The 22,855-nt window shown below is 47.1% G+C and overlaps 1 protein-coding gene across 6 annotated transcripts in view; it reads right to left on the bottom strand.

Moving 5' to 3' along the window:
- Positions 1–22,855, bottom strand: part of WDR37 (WD repeat domain 37) — a 608,563-nt gene that overhangs the window by 196,771 nt on the left and 388,937 nt on the right. For all 6 annotated transcript variants that reach the window (XM_086941512.1, XM_086941515.1, XM_086941510.1 and 3 more), the window contains one exon: positions 5,314–5,455. In XM_086941512.1, coding sequence (XP_086797638.1) covers positions 5,314–5,455 — 142 coding nt within the window. The remainder of the gene's footprint in view (positions 1–5,313; positions 5,456–22,855) is intronic.

The raw sequence follows: 22,855 nt of genomic DNA, 5'->3' as shown, positions 1-22,855 counted from the left end.
TGAGGTTGCAACTGGTACAACTCAAAATATTGCACCGCACATATCATACTAGAACGACGTTATTCAAGATAGGCTCCACCACATATAAATATTGCTTGCGACACTGTGGGGAGGAGGGGACATTCTATCATACCATATGGGACTGTAAGCACGTAGCTGCATACTGGGCGGCAGTAATGCGTACCATTTCCAAGACTTTAGGAATTTCCCTGGTGCCCGAACCCCGTCGTTGCTTGTTGAATGTGTGGGAACCAAATGACTTGAATCACCATCAACAGGATTGGGTAATGTTGGGCATGATGATGGCTAAACGTAACGTTGCCTTATTATGGGGCTCAGAAGCACCGCCTATCCTCCGCAAGTGGTGCAAGGATATGGATGAAGCAATGGTAGCGGAGAAGTCGGTGTTTATACATCGAGGGTGCCCTAAGTGGGAGAAAATTTGGGGGGCTTGGAATAAGTTTTGTGGTAACATCTGTGAGCCTCCGAACTTGACTGAAGATGATAGTGCCTCGGACTGATACGGTCCGGTTATGTACAGATTCTTGATGCTGATGTGTCAATTCCTATATACTGTATATGTAAGTTATGACGTGAACAAGGCTGCTTTGCTTTTCTGATCCACTCATTGCATACTAATTCCTCTGTATGTTTTATTGCCCTATTTTGTCAATAAAAATATAACAAAAAAAAAAGTCAACATGTTTCAGCCCAACACTTCCGGTAGCAGCTTTCATCAGGACCGAAGTGTGTGATAGGGGACCGCAAACCCATGTACGCTGGAATCTACTCCCATCTCCACGAACCCCACGAGCATGAGCAAGACAACTTGACAAGCAGGGAAACAACTTGATTGTCAACTTGACCCAACGTGCTCTGAGTGTCAGCGAATAGGATTTGCGCAACAAAAGCATTGGCTTTGCGCCCATTCATTAGGGAGATCCTTTTCAGATCAATCAAGAATTAGCAACATTTTTCAGAAAGATTCGTCTCAACTTTTTCTTCTCTGATAAAGAGAGCATTACAACACCAGATCAACCGTCCAATACCACCTTGTGTAAGAAATCCATATTCATGCCGCCTTTATATTAAATACTTTCGGAGATGATTACTTTTGAGGAGGCTGTCATGCAAGATGTCCATCTTAATCTCACTGTTAATCAATCCACCATACTGGAGTCTGTCCAAGAGAGAACAAGAGGCACTTCTAAATCTTAGTACCGACACATCTATCATGAAAAAGCCAGCTGACAAAGGTGGTGACATTCTCATGGACACCCTTTCGTAAAGATACAAATGTCTTAGACAACTTTCAATGAGCATTGTTTATCGTCCCCTGAAATCTGATCTAACTAAAAAACAACTTAAGAAGCGAACAAACAGGGTTGGATCACTAATAAAAAAGGTAGAGTTCCTGATCTATAGGGAGCCAGTTACTCCCTCCTTTTATGTGCTCCCCAAAAGATCCCTTTTGGAAACCCTTTTTGAATTTATGGATTTTTTCTTACGACTGTTAGTTCTGAAAATGCCTACATATTTACAGGACACCAAAGCGGTCCTTAATGTCCTCCAGAATGTTAATTTTGACAAAGATAGACTACCTAGTATCTTTTGATGTGGCATCTTTGTACACTTGCATTCTCGAAGAGCAAACATTAACCAAAATAGAATCCCTTTTAAGAACAAAAGGACTAGACACAGAATCACCTTTTTCGTTTAACATGTATTGCGGAACCCTTGCCATGAAAGAAAATTTCTTTCAATTTGAAGAGGACCCGTTTCTACAGATATCTGGAACATCTATGGGAAGTACATTGGCCCCAAGTCTGGCGAATCTCTATGTCCACAACATTGAGACAGAGCTGATTCTGAATCCCCACAATCCGTTCTGGTCCAACATCCAGCTTTGGAAGAGTTATATAGACTATGTCCTGGTTATCTGGCGAGATGATGAAGCATGCCACCTAAGGGTGGGTGAGGGGAATCGTCCTATGAAAGGGATACCTCAGGACTCCAATAATTAACTAGACTCAGGGGCCCACGATTGTGTTTACTAGTTGTATGAGTGGGGAATCGGCCTCTGCTGGTCTCTAAACTTCCTCTGGTCCTCTTTTTTTGTGTACTATATGTGAATGTATCCAGGCCATTCTGTTGCTTGAGATTCCAAAAAAAACATTATTTGATGGAGATGCTGAACCAAACAAGTGAAGCACAAACTAGTACTAGAGCTCAAAAAACACTTTCACCTTAAGAATTTCAATTTGAAAAGGTATCCTGTCTGACTATGCTCCCGCATGTACCTTCCCCACCCCAATTGTTATATACTCACATGTTGTACCCTTCGTCTGTAAAGCGCTCTGATATCTGCAAAGATCTTGTTCGCGCTATATAAAACTTTCAAAATAAATCCTCATTGAAAACTGTTTTTGGTGTGAGCTATATGTCACAAAAGCAAGTGTCAAGATTTCATCCATGCAAAACTTCGGAGAGGTCGTTCAGGCTGTTCTACAGATATCAAAAGTCATTGTCTTTGATAGTGATCATGACCATCTGTCAAAGATTGTGAAAAATCAGACAAATGTCTACAAGTGGAACAATTGACCTTACCTGTATCAAATGTAGACACCTATATCTGTGGAATCTGATAAATACTGGTCACAAACATCGAACATGAAGTACTTAAAGATGTTAACTTACCAAAAATTGCTGATGCTTCAGTGAACACTGAATTTTCAAATACTGCAAGTGGAATGATTGTCAATGAGGAGTTGGTGCATACAGAGATATATTCAAGAGGTATGTGTCATATTGTTCAAGAAAATTGGAGGAAGTTCACCTTTGTTTTGTGCCACATTGAGTGGACTGTTCGAAATGGTTCCAATCAATGTACTGTCAAATGAGTCAGATATTATTGTGCTACTTAGATTTGTTGCAATGTTCATAAGTCGAGGATTGTCAGCATTATGAATACGTAATGGAACAGGCGAGAAGTAGCCTGCTGTTGTTCACTACTGGTATGGGCCAGGTCCCGGGGTGAGCGCATCGCTGTCACGTACTGCGTAACCCCCAGGCTGAAACAGACAGTGAAGGTGACTGGTGGTGTGTCCCTCGTGGAAATGGTTCTCTTCTTTTTTCACAGCCGACTGATCCACCAGAATGGACTATGGCTCAGGCCACCTTACCGTGGAGTACTCTCCGGATGTCTCTGCCTCCGGATCTATAGTCATGGATGAGGGGCCAATGAATGAAGTGAAAAGCCCTACGTCAAGACTAGAGACGAGAGACCCGAGAACGCAACAGGCGGAGAAGAAGCAGAGACGCCGGGCGAGAGGAGTCCGTTGTTTCTCTCAGCAGTAAGGAACGAAGCTCCAGAGAACCCAGGAGTGCCAGGAGACCCTATGCTTCGCCCGCCAAGGCCCGGGAAGAGCGTGGCTCACACAGGTACGTGCTCGTCTCTCGAGTGGGCCGGGAGGAGGGAGAAAGTCAGTGTTAGAGGGAAAACTGACAAAAACCCTGTCTATCCGACTACCCTCCCTTCATCAAAGCACATCACTAGCTCGTGGACCGGTAGCACCTGGTGATCCCTCACTCCTTTTCCCTTGGGAAGATAACTCATTACCTCCCTGAACCAAATGCCACTCTTCTCTTTTTCGAGGACCAGATAAACCCCGGACCCTAAAGAAAGAGGAGAACGGGACGCGGACCCTGAAACCAAGGAGTACTGAAGACGGATAAGGGCATTATCCAAACTGAGCCCTGGCATATACCTTACACCCTGTAAACAAAGGAATAAAAGAAGTAAAATTTCCCCCTGCCTTCTAGCTTAGTCTTTTCGATCCCTCACAATCGCCCTGCACAAAGAAGAGACCTTATGCTTCCTGAAATTCCCCATTGCGACTCACTGGGATGCGATATTGAATGACTTTCAGGAGGAATCCTCGATAGACTGTAGTCCCTTGGGAGCGGGGTAAACGATGGAGGGGGGTTGGAGATGTAGCGGGGTACCCTCCAACCTTTTGCGATTTGCTCACTCTGGGCGACACCCGGGAGGGGCCGTAAACCTTGTGCACCTCACCTGATGGACATGGTCAAAGGGCATTTTTGGTACAAAATGTCCAGCCAACTAATGTAGAGGTGGGCTGGTGTAGTTATAGATGAGCTAAATTCTACCTGCTATTTATGATTTGTCCCACCTCCTTTCTCTTACGCCTCCGGATTCTTTTAGAGTTGATGGGAGCGAGGTTGTGTCGCCCTCATGCACAAGGGTGATGACACTGAGCAAAATTGGAACAAAGCATGAAGCTCTAACTGCTTAACCTGTGAAGTTTCTAAAACGGTTTGCTGAGACCGAAAAAGAATGGTACTTAAAGATGTAGAAAAATACGTTGTGCCCATGTGGAAAACGAGTTCGGACTGTCACGCATTTGACAATCTTGGGTACAGTGAGTTCAAGAGATCAGTCCCACTAAGTGACCTTCCACCGACATCATATTCTGCAAGTGGACACATTACAAGAGCGTTCTACTTGATAAAAAGATGTGTAATGTTTGGGTCATGCATATGTAGAGTAAGATCTGTGTGAATTTGGTTGTTAAGACATTGATTGGGTGCCCAGATCTCCGAAATTTCCAAAGTCTCTAACCACAGAACTTACACGTACATGTACTTGCAAAATCTGTGCTACAAAAAAATTTCCCTGTCAATATGCTCTTCTAAAATGTTCAACATTCTGCAAATACACCACAAGCGATTACCGAAACAAGTAAAGTGAACTATAAAACTGTGTCTAAAACAGGAGTAATAAACATTTTTTGTTCCAAATTAAGATCATAAACATTGTATGGTGTATACATAAAAGGATTAAAAACATTACTTGTTTCATTTCTATATATGTCTCTACTTCCTCTATTATAGCAGCCATTTTGTAAAAAGGTGGCAGGCTTTCTCTGAGGAGTAATTTTCTGTCTCTAGAAGACTACTTGACACCCAAAACCTATGTTTTGACACCAAAGAAGTATATGGGACTTCTGGTTCCTGAAATATTACATCACCAATGCATCACATTTGCCCTTTTTAAAAAATGTTGTCGAGAAAAATTTGGCCCAGATCAGCAATGACACAAGCTAAATTACTTCTTTAATGATCCAACAACACAAATCAAAAATGGGAATCTCCGGACACCAATTTATTTTTAGAGGTATATCAGGGGGCCGGGATTAGGTAGCATCATATTGCTTGACGCCACAGTAACAATAAGAGAATCTTCACGAGCAGTAGTTTATGAAAACATGCAGAAGCATTATTTGCACTTACTCTGTATGACCCTGAAAGACATTCACGGAATGGATTGAAGGATCTCTAAAATCCCAGAGGCGAAAGGTTGTGTCGCGCGATGACGTCACCACAAGGCGCTGGGTAGGATGTGTACAACAATGGGTTAGTTCTTGATCATGTCCTATCATTATAGACAAATATATGTAAGAGGTGCAATTAGTATTCCATTTATTGTTTTTAACATTTGAATTCATCACATTCAAAGCGGAGAAACATGTGAAAGTTATTTTAAAAGTACTAACAAGAAAACAGTGTTTGTAAGTCACTCAAATGTTATTTTATTAAAAAGAGTTATATTAAACATTAGTAAGTACCAATAAACATACTAACTGGCTTCACACAGTAAAATTAACTCGTGTTTCGGTGACAGTGCGCTCTACAAATTAACATAGTATAAAATAACATAACGTAATATAGGATAACACAAGATAAGATAAAATAACATAAGAAGAGGTGGGCCAGAAACTCAAAGATGGCATTATCCAATTACACAGTTGCCCATTTTCGGTATGTTATAAAGCCTAAAGCTAGAATTACAGATAGAGGACTCAAATGTTGAAGTGGAGGAGGCCTCGCTGGACCTCAGAGGTCCTGGTCAGACAGACAGGTGAGAGGAAACTTTTCTTTCTTTCCAGTGTGCTCACATTAGGCCATCAAAATCTATTTTATAAAATGGGATTTTCACATATTTTACAATATAATGAACCACAGCTAGACCCAAAGCAATGACATAGTATTGCAAAGTTTATGATTTTCATACTTTACATGGTTTTCAAGTATTGTTCATGTGTGTAAAGTTTTTCTTAGTACTAAATAAGGACATAGGTCCCATAAATTGTCACAAAAATCATGACTTGCATGAAAAGGTTACAAAATGAAAAGCTTTCAAACCTTCGCAAAGTAGCAAATACTTCCAAATAACTTTGCCAATAACACTTCACATACCACTAGAAAGCAACTTGAGGAAATGTAAGCTTGCTACAGTATGCGTTTATATGTAAATGTGTTACTTATTTTCCTGGCAACTGTAGGAAAGTGGGGTCTGCAATCCTATGGTCACCCCCGATTTTGCTTTTTGCTTCACTGGTTTACGACTTTCCCTGGCTGTGGGCCTGCTAATCAGACCCACAGCCTAGCTGTCCTCTCTCTAAATTGACAACCATGTACCTTAGGTGCGTTTACCAATTGGTACTGGGCCACCTTATCAGTCCTTGTACAGCATACCTTAGGTATCCAGGGCATAGGTGTACCCAGGGCTTACCAGGGGCTGAAGCATGTATTATGCCACCCCTGGCTGGCCATCTAAACAGACACAACTGGCTGCACGACAGCTGGGGCAAGGTGGTGTAATCACCCTTTGCTTTAGATATAGTTCCCTATATATAAACCTAAAATGGACACATATATTCCTATCAGTCACTCCTATGGCAGGCCTTATCAATCCTGAAGGCAGAGTGCTTGGAAGTATGTGAGATGGTGCTCTGGCATGAGCTGAGCCAGTTTGCAGCTTGCGGAACCAAGTCCTAAAAGCTGTTCCATGATAACGCTATACCATATACTCTTAAGTGCATTATGAACCTCGCGGTCAAATGCTAACTTTGGTATAGCATTATCAAAACATGTCGAGTTAGGTGTCATACGAATTGGAATACTACCCCCTCACCAATTCTGGCGACGGGGGTAGCGTTCCACCCTTCTAGAGGGACACGACATGTATGTAACTGTGAACACCGGTTAAAGTTAACTCGAGCCTCAGCATCACAAAATGGATGCTGCCACCACAGACACAAGTCTGACCTGCTGCTGGGAGTCCTTCCAGCGAGGGAGGCTCGGACAAAGGGTTTCCTGCCTTGGGAGGAGCTAGCACCACCCCAGACAGGATTTTGTGTATTAGGTAGGACAGGGCTGAAAGGAATGAGAACTGCCTGGGGCACACAAGGTGTTCCTGTGCATACTCCGGTCTAAACCAGTTCCTGAGGCACTCCAGCCCCAGAGCTGGCGCAAGACCAGACAAAGGATAGGGGGTGTAACCACCCCCCTTCCGGGTCCCACCCAGGGGAGGGACCTAGTCGTAGTGCAGCCCCCCTTTAGCTGGATAAAGGTAGGAGCTGGTCCCATTCCAAATTAGATTATCCTGATCAACTCTACAAGAAGAAACTCTGGACTTCGACGTTCTGCTCCACAGAAGACTGAAGAAAATCTCCCTTGTGGGCAAGGAGTGTCCACCCTGCACAAGCAGGCACCATCAGCGTACAGCGGCTTCCCTATGTCGTCTTACTGCAAGGATCCAGACTTCAGAGCCCGAAGAGACCCGGACTCCCAGACCTCTCCGACCTCTACCCACATCTGCAGCACAGCTGAGACCAGTGGGTGCGACGAGACACGTTGGACCGGCCATCTTGAAAGAAGCAGCACATCGCTCCAGCACGACTTCCGAGGCATCCTCGTCCAAGTGCTTTGGGGACTGAGAAGCCCCGACCCCGAGCAGCTCCTGCATCGAAGACCAGCCCTCCAGCATCCACGAGATCTGCGTTGGGCCCTTCTGCCTGCTTGCTGCTCGACGCGTTGTCTGGTCACTTGCCGGCAGGCTTGTAACCTCCTAGACGACGAACTCCGACAACTTTGCTGCTGGTCTGGTTGCTCCAGACAGGCCCTTGCTCCCTTCCAAAAGAGGAGCACCCCGGACCCTCCTGGTCCACTCCAGACGCCGTTTCCACTCACCACGTGGGTTGCCTTTGCCAAGGCCTGTTGAACCCGAATCTGGAGACAACACCGCCGACAGCGAGAGTCTGCGTGGGACAGTTAGTTCCTCCATCCTGGTCGTCGAAGACACCACCTGGTCCACGTGGCTGCAGAGACAAGCGTCCACCTTCACCTGATCGCGACGACGACACCTGGTTCCACCCGCAGCCTGTGGGTGAGGTAACACGAGCATTTCGGTGCTCAAGGGTAGTGTCCAGTTCCACAGTCGTTTTTGTCGTATCTAGTCAGGGACGTCCGTACTCACCTTTTCTTTAAAACTGTACTGTCCATAGACGTTTGGACGCATATCCCGTGTGAGTTCACACTCTGCACACGCGTTCCGTGGGCCTCCTAGTACTTACCTCAAGTTAGTATAGCATGGTCCCAGCGATCCTACAACCTCTGGACAGCTCCATTCCTTTGATTGACTTTCACATTCCACTTACTTAGTATATGGTTTGTCGTGCCCCTAGGGCACCATTGTAAATCGTGCAACTTGAACGTATTTTTCCTAAGAGTTTGTCATGTGCTTAGCCCTCTGACCTCATAAAGAGGACAGAGGTGTATTCTTTAAGGGGGTAGTAAGTGTGCTTACAACAGTTCTTCGTATCATCAGGCTGAATCCTTACTCATATAGATCGAGTCAAAAGTCCATTTTTTTGTATAGAGAGGAGATCTTTATAAATTCAAGTAAAAACATGAACAGCCAACACGTGTTTCGCCCCCTTTGGCGATTCGCGCCAGGGCTTTTTCAAGGCTGTAAGAAATCAAAGTTGCATGTATATATTTAGTAAAAGATTGCAAAAGACTGACCTTTGACCCCAAGACAAGTGAATAAAGTGTTAGAAAGGAAAAAGGAAAGTGATTAGGGTGAAGCGAGAAGGACTCCAGTTTCTTAATTCAATGCTTTCATGCATGGTGTGATTATTGGAGTGGGGAGTTCAGTTTTTTTTTTTTGTTTTTGAAAAGAGGTGCTCTAATTTTAACCACTCTATGGAGGAGCCGTGATGACAAACTTAAAGGTGGGAGGCAAGGCGGAATGTTGATGCCAGGCGGAAAAAGAGGGTGCACCTATATAGTTTTGATGCTTCATTGTGTGAACATTGTCTATAAAAACAACAGGTACAGTGAGTACGACTATTAAAAAGTTAGAATTCAGGAAAACGAATCAAGTCAAACAGGACAGGCCATAAAATTCCAAGTGATCAGTTTAGCACGAAAGAAGAGGATAGAGTAGTTCAGAATGCTCATACTTAGTCCTGCATACCTATTTACATATAAGTTTGCTCATTGCAATTCATCCTCATTATTGTGCTGGTTTTCAACAATCATCCGATTTTTCTAAGTGTAAATCTGTTAATACAACATTTTCATTTAGGTAAGATCTTTGTCTACTATCTTCATGGATTTGTTTACAAACACTTTTTTTCATTAATAGAGAAAGAATGCATTTTATACGGTATGAGCAGTTGCTAGGCTGACTATTGCCTTATCTCTGCGAGACTAGTTATAAAAACAAATGTTGTCTACGCTGTGACATTTTTAAATCGGGTCAGATTTGAAGAACAGTGCACAGGGATACTTGTAATTTAATCACCATAAGTACATTTGGGTATTTTCTCTGATTGATGTTGTGTGGTTACATTTTTTTGCGGGAATGTGATACTTCAGAAAATAAGGGTCACTGTTTTTTTAAGTAACACAAATGCAAAACGGATTAATTAGTGGAGAATAGTATTGATGGCCTGGGATATATATTCAAACATTTGGTCAAAAGAGAAGACTGCCGCCAGCGAGGTGGTTTACAGACGGCGTTTTAGCAGTAGTAAAAATGGGGAAAGGGTCCGATATATAGGGAGCGTAAGGGTCACACGGGCACGGGGAATATATTGCGGGGAAACAAACCTGTCCATCTAGCCGGTTGATACACTTACTTGTAAAGGGAAATCCCTAAGATCCAAAGTCGGAAGCCTGCAGGTCGTTCCGTCCGCTTTCGCGTATGCATGTTTGCATAGCTGCGAGCTGCCGCTTTTAAACCGGAAGGGCAGTAAATGACCCGGAAGTCAAAGCCAGGACGGTTTGACAACGAATCACCAAAGGGGGCGAAACACGTGTCGGCTGTTCATGTTTTTACTTGAATTAATAAAGATCTCCTCTCTATACAAAAAAATGGACTTTTGACTCAATCTATATGAGTAAGGATTCAGCCTGATGATACGAAGAACTGTTGTAAGCACACTTACTACCCCCTTAAAGACTTTACCTGTTTAAAACTCAAGAGGTCCAGAGTTTTTTTGAGTGTGTTCATCTTACACAAACCATGTGAAGACTGATATAGCCTTGGAGTCGCTTTTGGACCCCCCTCTTTTCTAGAAGTTCAGAGGTGTATGTTAGTTAATAAATACTTGTTTATTTTCATAACAACCTGTGTGGTGTCCTTTCACTTGGTATTCAAGGGGTTATATGTGGTAAAACAGCTGGCTTCACATGCCAAAAGAGTTTAGCCTAAGACTGCTTTGTCCATGCTACCACTAGGATAGCTGGTCTATAAGGTTGACTTACAACCAATCACCATAAGGGTTGTTTGGACTGATACAAGTTGATCACTAGAACTAGTGAGCATCATATATCAGGCCAACTTCTCACAGCAACAATAATCACTAAACCTCATGTTGAATGTGGATTACGACCCTTTAACCCATCAGCAACCTTACAGCCATCCATTTTTTTGATTACAAATATACAGACTGATACAGACAGTCACTCACCCATACATTCACTGAGACACCTAATCACTCCCTTTCACAGTCAGGCATGCACCCACTTTATCATCCATACAGGCACTTATACACTCACTGATTCACAAATACACCGTAGCATATATATATTTCACACTTAAACTTTTTAAAAACACTCAGTCACTGGATGATATCATGAGTGATTTCATTTGAGATGCCATGAGTGATGTAATATTAGAGGTCATAAGCAGTGCCTTGAAGGGGTGCGCGAGTTCTAGCTAGCGCAGCGAAATAGAAATGCTGAATTTCATTGGTTTTGTACAAGTGAACCGGAGCCTAACTGTAAAGTCCCTGTAACCTTTGTTTTTTTCAGTGAATTTCCCAGTGTTTTAAAATTCCAATTCCATTTCCTATCTATAATGGCCCTGTAACCTTTTGTTTTTTTTCAGTGAATTTCTAAGGTTTTTCAAATTCTATTTCCTAACATCCCTGTAACCTTTGGCTTTTTAAGTGAATTTAATATATTTTTTTTTTTAACTACCGTATTTTCAGGCGTATAAGATGACTTTTTAACCCCTTAAAATGTTCTGGAAAGTTGGGGGTCGTCTTATACGCCGGGTACCAAACTTTACGGTATGTGTTCATGCGTTTTTACATAGTGCGGACTTCACCCGAAGGTGTCAGACCGCTTCTCAATAGAAAATGGTGCATTACAGGAGGAAAAAGTGACATGTGTGCAAGTAGAGGTACGGTATAATATTGAAATAAATGGAGGGCACTCAAACACAAGAACTAATGTTACGTAGGTGATGGTGGCACTGTGGAAGCACTGTGCAAGTATCGATAGCAAATAAAAAGTAATAGGCAAATAGAACAAATGGTGCCGTGAATGACTGCGTTGGAAGTGGGGGTAGTCTTATACAGCGAGTATAGCATGAAACCTACTTTTTATCATGAAAAGTAGGGGGTCGTCTTATACGCCGAGTCGTCTTATACGCCGGAAAATACGGCAGTAATCGCATTTGCAGATTAGTGGAGAAAGGGTGCGGGCCTTCGACCACCTCTCAGGAATCCTGCTATGTCCAACTTACATGAGGTTTTCTGGGCCCCTAAGCATCCTAGAGCACTACATCCCCCAACCAGCAATGCACCAGGATGCACATTTCCAGAGTTGTGGAGAAAGGGGGCATGGCCTCCAAAGTCCTCTCCTCAATTGCACTCTGTGGGACTTACTGCAGGTAACAGAAGGTCTACTTGGCCCCCAAGGACCCTTTGGAGCCAAGGGGACTTCATTACTAATCAGCAGTGTACCAGGAGGTGCGTTTGCAGAGTGGTGGAGAAAGGGGCCATGACCGCTGCAACTTCTCAGCAATCCTGCTTTGTGGGACTTACTGGAGGTAACAGGAGGGGTACCAGTTGTGCGCCAGGTGGTGTGTTTGCAGAGTGGTACAGAAAGAAGATGGGGGCCTTCGGCAACGTGCTGGTCGATTTATTGTTTCTTTATCACAGGATGGGGGAAACATGGCTCCCATTCCCTGGGCCGATTTTGGCCCCAGGGACCCCACCCCTAAGGATCTGGGCTTTTATTTGTTTTGGATTTTTTCAATTTAAGGGAGGGGGCCAATCCCCTGGGGCTTGGCCACATCTTTATTTTTTAAAATTTTAAACCAGGGGATGGAGTAGTTTCTGTCCTGCAACTCCAGTTCTGTAGAAGGTGTATCTCTGTTATAGTCATAATCCAGTGAATAGTCCCGCCCATGTGCGTGGACCCCAGAGCAATCAAAAATAATCTCTTACGGTGTCGAAAAAATGCAGAACTGCACAGACACTTAAGAGAATTAAATACAGATAATGCAGCCTATAAAAACAGGCTACACTGTCCAGTACTTCAACCAGAAATTCCACCAAAAATCCACAAACAGCAAAGCCTGTCCAGATTTCCCTTGCCTAAACAGCAAAAACCCCTCTGGAATGGTAGAGAGGAGACCTGGACAGACAAGCCCCATAGGATGCCATTATGTGGCTCAGAACAGGATACTGTGCCTTTAAGAGAACTTTCCAGAACTTCACAGTATCCCATAATGCACTGCAGGTTCCTTTTACTTTCAGTTCTTTTTGCAGGCGTAACACGACAGACCTGTAGCATTCCTTACATGAATATCTCTCGCTCTCTCTCTTCACCGGGGAGGAGGGCGGGCGCTTATGACTATAACAGAGATATCCCTACTACAGAACTGGAGTTACAGGACAGAAACTACTCCTTCTGTAGTAGGGGATCTCTGTGTATAGTCATAATCTAGTGAATAGAATGGCAAGCCCATCCCCACACCAAAGCGGCGGTAGAGAAACGAGAAATAACACACCTATTGTGCGAACAGATTTCGCAGCAAAGCCTGCCCAACCTGAGCGTCTGCCCTGGCATCAGTGTCCAGGCAGTAATGCTTAGCAAAGGTATGGACCGACTTCCAAGTGGCAGCCTTGCAGATTTCTGCAATTGGAACATTACGGAGCAAAGCCGTCGTAGCAGCTTTGCCCCTGGTGGAATGAGCCTTAGGTTTATCCCCTAAGGTCTTATTAGCCTTTTGGTAACACAGTTGTATGCAGGACACAATCCACCTGGAGATGGACTGTTTAGAGGTAGCAAGACCGGTCCTGAATGATCCATAATTGATAAACAATTGGTCTGATGTACGAATATCCTTGGTCTTATCCAGATAAAATTTCAACACCCTCCTAACATCCAGGGAATGCCGCGACCTTTCCGCTGGAGAGGAAGGATTCTGAAAAAACGTAGGTAAAGTTATGGTCTGGTTAACATGAAAATCAGATATAACCTTTGGAAGAAATTTAGGGTGAGTACGCATAACAACCTTAGTAGCATGAAATACAGTATAAGGTTCCTGGAAACAACGCCTGAATTTCACTCACCCTGCAGGCCGATGTAATGGCCACGAGGAACGCAGCCATCCAGGACAGGTGCTGCAACGAAGCCTTATGAATAGGTTCAAAAGGCTCCTTCATCAATCTGGACAGCACCACATTCAATTCCCATGAAGGCGAAGGAAGCCGGACAGGAGGGAACACTTTCTTCAAGCCTTCAAAAAAATCTTTGATCACAGGGATCTGAAAGAAGGAAGTCTGTGAAGGGCATTTCCTGTAGGCAGTCAGCGCAGCAAGATGAACCTTAATGGAATGGATATTAAGGCCAGACTGCGCCAGATGTAGAAGATATTGAAGGATGACATCTTCCGTACATGTCGTCGGGTCATAATTCTTGGACTTGCACCAGATGCAAAACCTCTTCCACTTGTACGCATAGGAAGTCAGAGTGGAAGGTCGCTTAGCCTCCTTCAGTATGTCCATGCAATCTTCCGGTAGATTCAAATTCAAATTCAAATCTCAGGAGCCATGCTGCCAAACTCAAAGACGAGAGGTTGGGGTGCAACATCTGCCCCCCGAACCTCGTGAGAAGGTCCGGCCTGCACGGCAGCCGTCTGCGAGGAAGGAGAGGCCGGTGAAGCAGGTCCGTGAACCACCACTGCCTGGGCCATTCCGGGGCAATCATGATCATCCGCGCCCTGGACTGGGAAAGCTTGATGAGCACCTCCGGAATCAGGGGAATGGGTGGAAAAGCGTACAGAAAGCTGTTCGACCAGTTGATCCATAGCGCATTCACCAGCGTCCCCCGCTGGTAGTACCTGGAGGCCAAGTCTCGGCATTTGCTGTTTTCGGCGGTGGCAAACAGGTCTATGTCTGGAGTCCCCCACCTGGGGAAGACTTCTAGTACTTCGTCGTTTATGACTCATTCGTGGTTTTCCTGAATCAGTCTGCTCAGTGCGTCCGCCTGAACATTCTGCACACCTGGCTAGCCGTTATCGTCAGTCCTCTGGCCAGAAGCCATTGTCAGATCGCCTGCGGCTCCTGCGACAGAGTGCGTGATCTCGAGCCCCCCTGCGTGTTGAGGTAATACATTGTGGTCGTATTGTCCGTCTGTACAAGCAGAGTTGGTCTGGAAGGACGGATGAAAGGCCGTCAGTGCCAAGTGAACAGCTCTGAGTTCCAGGAAGTTGATGTGATACGTGGACTCCATAGGGGACCACGTTCCTTGAATCTGCAAGTCTCCGGAGTGCGCCCCCCAGCCTTTGAAAGAAGTATCTGTCACGATAGTCTGAGTGGGAATGTCCTTGTGGAAGGGAACCCCTCTGAGAAGATTCTCCGCTGAACACCACCACTTCAGAGACTGAAGAGCATTCAGAGACAGTCGTATCTTGTCGTGCCAAGACCCTTTCCTCTGATCCCACTGATCCTCCAAGCACTCCTTCAACCGTCTCATGGGCAGTCGTGCGTGTGGCGTTAGGAAGATACAAGTGGCCATCGATCCCAGTAGAGAAGACACCGTCCTCACTGTTGTAAATGGAGTGGTCATAAGAGCCTGAGCCTTCCGAAGGAGTGATAATCGTCGCTCTTCAGAAGGAGACACGCTTGCTGACAGCGTATTGATGGTGGCTCCCAAGTACTGAATGCACTGGACCGGAGTCGGGACAGACTTGGACATGTTGATGTGCAACCCCAGCTTGTTCAAGAGAACGCACGTCTTCTGGAAGGTGCCTGAGCTTCCGAGAAAGAGGAGGCCTTGATCAACCAATCGTCCAGGTACGGGTAGACAAACACCTTGTTCTTCCTTAGGTGCGCTGCTACCACTACCATGCACTTCGAGAATGTTCTGGGCGCAGACTTCAGTCCGAATGGTAGTACTGTGTACAGATAATGATTGGTGCCGACTTGGAATCGCAGGAACTTCCTGTGTTTGTGTGCAATGGGCACAAGGAACTATGCATCCTGTAGGTCTATTGCACATAGCCAGTCTCCCTGTTGCAACTGAGGATAAATCTGATGCAATGACAGCATGCGAAACTTCTCTTTGCGAATCCACTTGTTTGCCTGTCGCAAGTCCAGAATGGGCCTGAACTCATTCTTGTCCTTCTTGCGAACCAGTAAGAACCGGGAGTACAGACCTCTTCCTCTTTGATACAGAGGTACGTCTTCTATCGCCCTTTTCCTTAACAGGATATCGGCCTCCGCCTGGAGCTCGCGCAGTTGAAACTGCGAGCTGAACGGAGGAATTGATGGAGGCGGGCTGGTGAACGGAAGACTGTATCCATTGCAAACAATATTCAGTACCCACTTGTCCGGCGTAATTTTTCTCCACTCTGCCAGAAAAAATTGAACGTTTCCCCCCACTGGAGCGGGTAACTGATGTAGGAGAAGTAACCGCTCAGGGTCGAGACCCGGCCGGGCCCTTGTTCGCTGTAGAGGACTGCTGTCCCCCTCTACCCTTCTGGCACTTCTGGAAGGGTCTCCGGAAGTGCTGCTGTTGTTGCTGCTGCAGTCCCGAAGTCTGCCCTCTTCCTCTTCCCTGGGCACCGAACCGTCTCTGGAACGGGTGGTAGGCCTTCTTTTCTTTGGGCTTCTCCAGGCCCACAGCCGTCAGGGTCTCTGCCTCCGCCTTCATTCGGGCCATCTCATCATCGGCATGCTTTCCGAACAGGGATTCCCCCAAGAAGGGCAGATTGGCCACCCGCTGCTGGGCGTCCGGCTTGAGTGATGTGAGCCTGAGCCAAGCATGGCGCCGCTGGTTGATCTCATGGCAATACCCATGGGCAGCCAAAAGAGTCATCCGCAGCCGCGCTGATGACCTGGTTTGAAACCAGCATCTCCTCTTTGAGTATCGCCTGGAAGTCCTCCCTCTTGTCTCGTGGCAGGAGTTCCATGAACTGTTGCAGGGATTCCCACAGGGCACAGTCATACCGCCCTAGCAACGCCGCATCGCTGGATGCCTTCATGGCCGTGGATGCAGTCCCACAAGCCTTCCTACCATATGAGTCGATCCATCGGCTCTCCTGATCGGGCGGTACGGTTGAGGACGGGGAGGTAGAATGTAACTTTCTTGCCGCCGTCACTATAACAGAGTCAGGCACCGGGTCTATCCTCAGAAAAGCCGGGTCCAAATCCGGTGCCCTGTACTTCTTCAGAAGTCGGGAGGGAGCGGCCTTCGCCACCGCTGGCGTGAGGAACAGCTCCTCCGCAGGCTCTACCAAACCAGGCACTAGTGGCATTAGAGGGCGAGACAAAGGATTCTTGTGAAGCGTCTCAAATATCACGGACGCCGTGGGTGTTGGAGCCGTCACCTTAATTCCCAATGTTGCCGCCCCCCTCAGGAGAACATCCTGGAACGTGCTGATGTCGTCCACCGGAAACACCCTTGTCCCTGGGGATTCCGACAAGGTCGGTGAATAGGTCCTGGTCCTGGAGCTGGAGGAGTCCGTGCGGGACCTCGATCCACGCCTCCTATGGAGACGTCTTGACCTGCTGAAGGATCTACGTCGACTCCTTGATCTCCCCCTCCGTCCGGAGCGTTATCGTGGCTTCCTTGGATTCGGTCGATCCGCCGGTTCCACCGGAGCGGGCGACTTTGGTTTGGCCGGGGCCCTTGGCTTCGGGGCCCCCTTGGGAGGAGTCAGAAGTCTGGGCAGTGAGACCGACCTCAGAGGGACCGGAGGCGGCTTGTCTGCTGGCAGGGGAGGTCGAGGTATAGGTTGAGGAAGTGGTGGTCGTGGAGGAGGAGTAGGGGCCCTCGGAGGGAACCCCCTCGGTAATGGAGGCGGGGGTGTAACCGGCCTCTGTGACGGGGTATACACCACGGAGTACACCGAACCCGGTGATCCGCCTTCCTTTCCAGCCAGGGACGTTGGCGAGCCTCCCATGGTGCCAGACCTCCTTCCACGTCTCTTCGGCATCGAAGAACGGCGACCGGACGTCGAGCGCCGGTCCCTCGATGGCGAGCGTCTGCTCCTCGGCGTCGACCGTTTCTCCCTCGACGGCGAGTTCCTTCGCCTCGACGGCGACCTCGTCCGCCTTGACGGCGACCTCCTTCGCCTCGACGGCGATCTTCTCTTCGACGATGAGGATCCCCTTGACGACGATCTTTTCCTTTTCACGTCGCCTCGATGGCGAGCTCCAACGCCGGGCCTTTTGACGTCGATCACTCGACGATGACTCCGACGAGGACAACGACAAAATCGTCACAGGAGACTTCAACGGCAGTCTGTTATGTTCGTTCGATGCCGAGCGTCGACGCCGCTTCCCCCCAGAAGACGGGGAACAGACTGTAGTCATCCCTCTCGACGCCGTAGTCGGTGCAATCGACCCAGACGGAGAATGGGGACGCTTTCTGGTCTTCCTGCCCCTGGGGAGCCCCCCAGAGGCCTCAGCACGGGCAGAGGAAGCCCCTCCAGACCCACCTTGCGCCTTCAGCCTTCAGCCTTCTTTCCTCAAGGCCCTGAAGCCTGATCTTCTTTCTGTCCTTCAGGGTCCTGTCAGAGAAGCCCTGACAAATCACACACTCCTCTGGGACATGGAAAGAGGGAAGGCAGAGGATACACACCTCATGGGGATCTGATCTGGCCTTCTTCCTTGAGCACTCCCGACATTTGTCAAATAATGCAGGCCTATTTGACAATCAAAAGGTGCAATAAACAAGAAGAAAGGCACCAAAGTACTTTAGAAAGCACTCAACTTGGAACAAAAGTGAAAAATCACCAATAAACCCTTGAAAAGGGAGAGCTCAATGATCCAGGGTCCTGCTTGCAGGAGCCGGAAAAAAGACCTGAAAGTAAAAGGGACCTGCCGTGCATTCGGGGATACTGTGAAGTTCTGGAAAGTTCTCTTAAAGGCACAGTATCCTGTTCTGAGCCACATAATGGCAGCCTATGGGGCTTGTCTGTCCAGGTCTTCCTCTCTACCATTCCAGAGGGGTTTTTGCTATTTAGGCAAGGGAAATCTGGACAAGCTTTGCTGTTTGTGGATTTTTGGTGGAATTTCTGGTTGAAGTACTGGACAGTGTAGCCTGTTTTTATAGGCTGCATTATCTGTCTTTAATTCTCTCTTAAGTGTCTGTGCAGTTCTTCATTTTTTCGACACCTTAAGAGATTTTTGATTGCTCCGGGGTCCACGCACATCGGCGGGACTATTCAATAGATTATGAATAAACACAGAGATCCCCTACTACAGAAGAGGGCCATGCAGTCCCCTTCCTTGGGCTGATTTTGGCCTCAGTGACCCCCTACCCGGGCCCAGCCTTTACATTTTACATTAATACTAGTGTATGGGAGCCGTGCTGCCTCTCCCCCGGGCCGATTTTGGGCCTGGGGACCCCATCCCCATGCCATTTAAAGATGGGGAGGGGGCTGCACGGCCCACCTACCCCGCAAATTGGGCCCAGGGACCCCATCCCCTGGGGCTTTACCATTTAAAGTGGGTGCCTCCAGGGCACTCACTCACCACTAGGACCACGGGGAGCCTCAAGGCCCCACGATCACTGCCGGCTCCCCGCCTCATGGGGGAGCCAACATTGCTTTGACACAGAGGGAACTGCTAACATGCAGCTCCCTCTCTGTCAAAGCAATTGTGTTCGCTTTCAGCAAGTGAGAGCATTTCACTACTCTCACTTGCTGAAAGCGAGCACAGTTTGCTTTGGCTTGGCACAAGCGGTGAAGCTCCCACCAAGCCATGGCAAACAGCTATGTGCCGGGACATAGCAGGAGCCAGAGCCATCTTTGGCTCCAGGAGGGTGAGTGGGCACACAGCCCACCTCTTTTTTAATTTATTTTTATAGGCTTTGTCCCGGGGAGGTGTTGGTCCCCAGGGCTTGGGAGGGGGGCAGAAGTCACCCGCATTCAGTGTAAGTAAAGCGCCAGGAAAGTGGCGGTCTGTGGAGAGGTCTGTGTGCCCCCCCGGACACATTTTTAATTTTAAATGCCCTGGTGAGGTGGCGGTCCCCTGGGCTGAAAGGGGGTCCGAGAGGCCCCCCTTTTAATAAGTACACAAGCCCTAGGAGTTTGTGTTCTCCAGGTTTGCAGGGGTACCCACAGAGAACTCCCCACATAATTAAAACCAAGAACCCCAGGGAGGTGGTGGTCCCTGGGGTTTAAACAAACCCTTGGAGGGGGCTCTATGCACCCACCTCCTTTATTAGGTCTTGGCATAGTCCATTCCGCAGGAATGAATAGGACGAGTCTATTGCGGTAAAAACAAGAGTTAAACTAAGCTCTCCAAAAAAGCGGATTTCCACGAGTGCATGTGCTCTCGTGCACGAGCTTTTGTCCGAGCCGCCTGCCTCCAAGAGCTTCACATCCAAGCCATCTGTTACTTCCCCAGCGTGGTGCCGCCAGCAGCTTGACTTCAAGGGGTTCCTCTCCGCCCCCTGCTGCATCAAAGGCTTTCATTTCGAGGCCGCAGATTTTTTTTTTATGCCCCTTCAGGCCACAGACTTGCTCCATTATTTGACTCAGGCCACAGACTCCATTACTTGCGTGCTATTCTTTTAGGTGATACAAGTCGTCATTGCATCATAAGTACAAAGTGTTGCGCCCGACTTGTATTTTGCTGTTTCCGTCATTGCATCTAAATATATCCTACAAGTTTCATGCTTTAGGTAAAATGTATTTATTTTTCTTTACTGCGCGCAAACACGCAGACCACAGCCTCTCTCTGTCAGCTGCACGTTCGTCTATTCCACCCCCCCTCTCCCTCTCCTGCACTCTCTTCGCTCTCCAAACCCATTACTCAGGCCACAGACTCCTCGCTCTCCATTTAGGTTTATCGCAAACAATATTAATCAGGCCACAGACTTGATCCATAAATTACGTGATAATCATGATTTTTAAAAGTTCCATAAGACCTACTCACTATGTCCTCTGCACCACAGAACATTTGTAACAAAGACTAACACAAAACTCTGCAATTGTGTGGACCATCATGGGTTTTTTTTTTCGAAGGAGGGGTGAGGGCGTCTGGGGACGAAACCACACCAGGATACTGGAGTGCTTTAAGCTCAGCCATAAAGATTCTTATCTGTTTTCGGACATCTCATGTGAAATGCAAATCTGAGCAAAAGGAAACTAAAAACACAACGGCCCATCCACAGTCACATCATAAGTAGAAAGTGTGGCGCTCGAATTGTATTTTGCAGTTTACGTCATTGCATCTAAATATATGATACAAGTTTCATGCTTTTGGTACATTTTATTTACTGCACGCAAACACGCAGAGCACAACCTCTCCGACAGCTGCACGTTCGTCCATTCCACCCCACCCCCTCCCTCTCATGCACGCTCTTCGCTCTCCTTTTTTTATCTCTAACCCCATTACTCAGACCACAGACTTGCTCCATTACTAGCGTGCTATTCTTTTATGTGATACAAGTCACATCATAAGTACAAAGTGTGGCGCCCGACTTGTATTTTAGCTGTTTCCGTCATTGCATCCAAATATATGATACAAGTTTCATGCTTTTGTAAATTTTATTTATTTTCCTTTACTGCACGCAAACACGCAGACCACAGCCTCTATCAGCGGTATCGTCCTACAAACCCCCACTTCCCTAAGACAACTATTGTTTTTAAAAGCCATCCAGGAGAAGTCTCCAGAGGCCCCTCCCCCTTTCACTACCACTCTGCAAAAGCACCTCCTGGGGCACTACTGGTTGGGGATGAAGTCCCATTGGATGCTGAAGGTGCTTCGGGCCAGAAACCCCTCCTGTTCCCTCCAGCACGGCCCACACAGTGGGATTGTGGAGAGGTCTTCTGAGGACAGCCCCATTTGACCATAACACTGCTAACTTGCCTCCTGGCAGACTACTGGTTGGAGGCTATAGTCCCCTTGGATGATGAAGGTCCTTGGGAGCCAGTACCCCTCCTGTTACCTTCAGCTAGTCCCACACAGCTGCATTAATGAGAGCTGGTCAGAGGCCCAGCCCCTTTCTCCACCACTCTGCATACGCACCTCCTGGTGGACTACAGGTTGAGGGGTTTAAGTCTCCTTGACTCCTGAGGGTCCTTGGGGGCCAACTACCCCTCCTGTTACCTCCAGTAAGTCCTACACAGAGGGCCTACTGCAAGCTGGTAGGAGGCCCAGCCCCTTTCTCGACCACTCTGCAAACGCGACTACAAGTTAAAAAACCATAGTAATTTACTTAATAAACCAAAGTTACAGGGACAATTATAGTTAGGAAATAAAATTTCAAAAACCTTAGAAATTCACTGAAAAGAACCCAAAGGATACAGGGACGTTCTAGTATGACTCAAATTTCACTCGTATAAAAACTTAGAAATTCAACAGTTATAATTACCTGAGCGAACTGTAACTCGCGCCTCAAAATGCACTACTTAGGACCTCACATATTACATCACTCATGACACCTCGAATGACATCACTGATGACGTCGACAGAACCATTCACACACCCACTCAATACAACCTCCCGTACGCCCACTCACACAGCTACATACCCATTCACAGACCCATACAAGAACTCATACATCCACTTAATCATCCATACAGTCACTCACACACACACACACACACACTCTCAGTCCCTCATATAGCCACTCTCACAGAAGACAAAAGACACCCCTGCACCCGCAGGCCCTGGACCTTCGTGAAGCAGACCAAAGGTTTCCTTACATCCCAGAGCATCACACTTTACTTCTCGAAGTGTTGGTTTCTTGACCAACCTCCCTGCCTGAGCCTGCAGCCCTTTTCCACTTTCGTCTTTCTCCATTACTTTATACTGGGCACCCGACACAGTGCTGGCACCCTGCACCCTTGCTGCCCCCGTGTCACTGGTGCCCAGTGCTTGCTTCAACCCCAGGAGAATGCATCCCCCCCAAGCCGCTGTTACTTACCTGTAAGCAGCATCGGTCCAATTGACCCATTCCTCATTGAGTTGTGTTGGGCACCCAATACCATTGTTGCACCCTGCACCTGGTTGCCCATGCTGCTGGTGGTGGTGTACTTTTGATGCTGAACTGAACCTTGCCCAATACTGATCATAACTCCCGAAGACTAGTGTTGCAAGTCAATGTTACCTACCTGAATGCTGAATGTTTTTTCCCTCCCATAGGCGAGCCTGCCTCCAATATCCAGTCGTTGTACAGGGGAAGACTGGCACCCCTGATCGCTGCTGATGAGCTGCAACCACTG

Source organism: Lissotriton vulgaris, chromosome 10 (assembly GCF_964263255.1).
Source record: "Lissotriton vulgaris chromosome 10, aLisVul1.2, whole genome shotgun sequence".
In the NCBI taxonomy this organism is placed as follows: domain Eukaryota; kingdom Metazoa; phylum Chordata; class Amphibia; order Caudata; family Salamandridae; genus Lissotriton; species Lissotriton vulgaris.
This window is presented reverse-complemented; position numbering and strand designations above follow the sequence as displayed.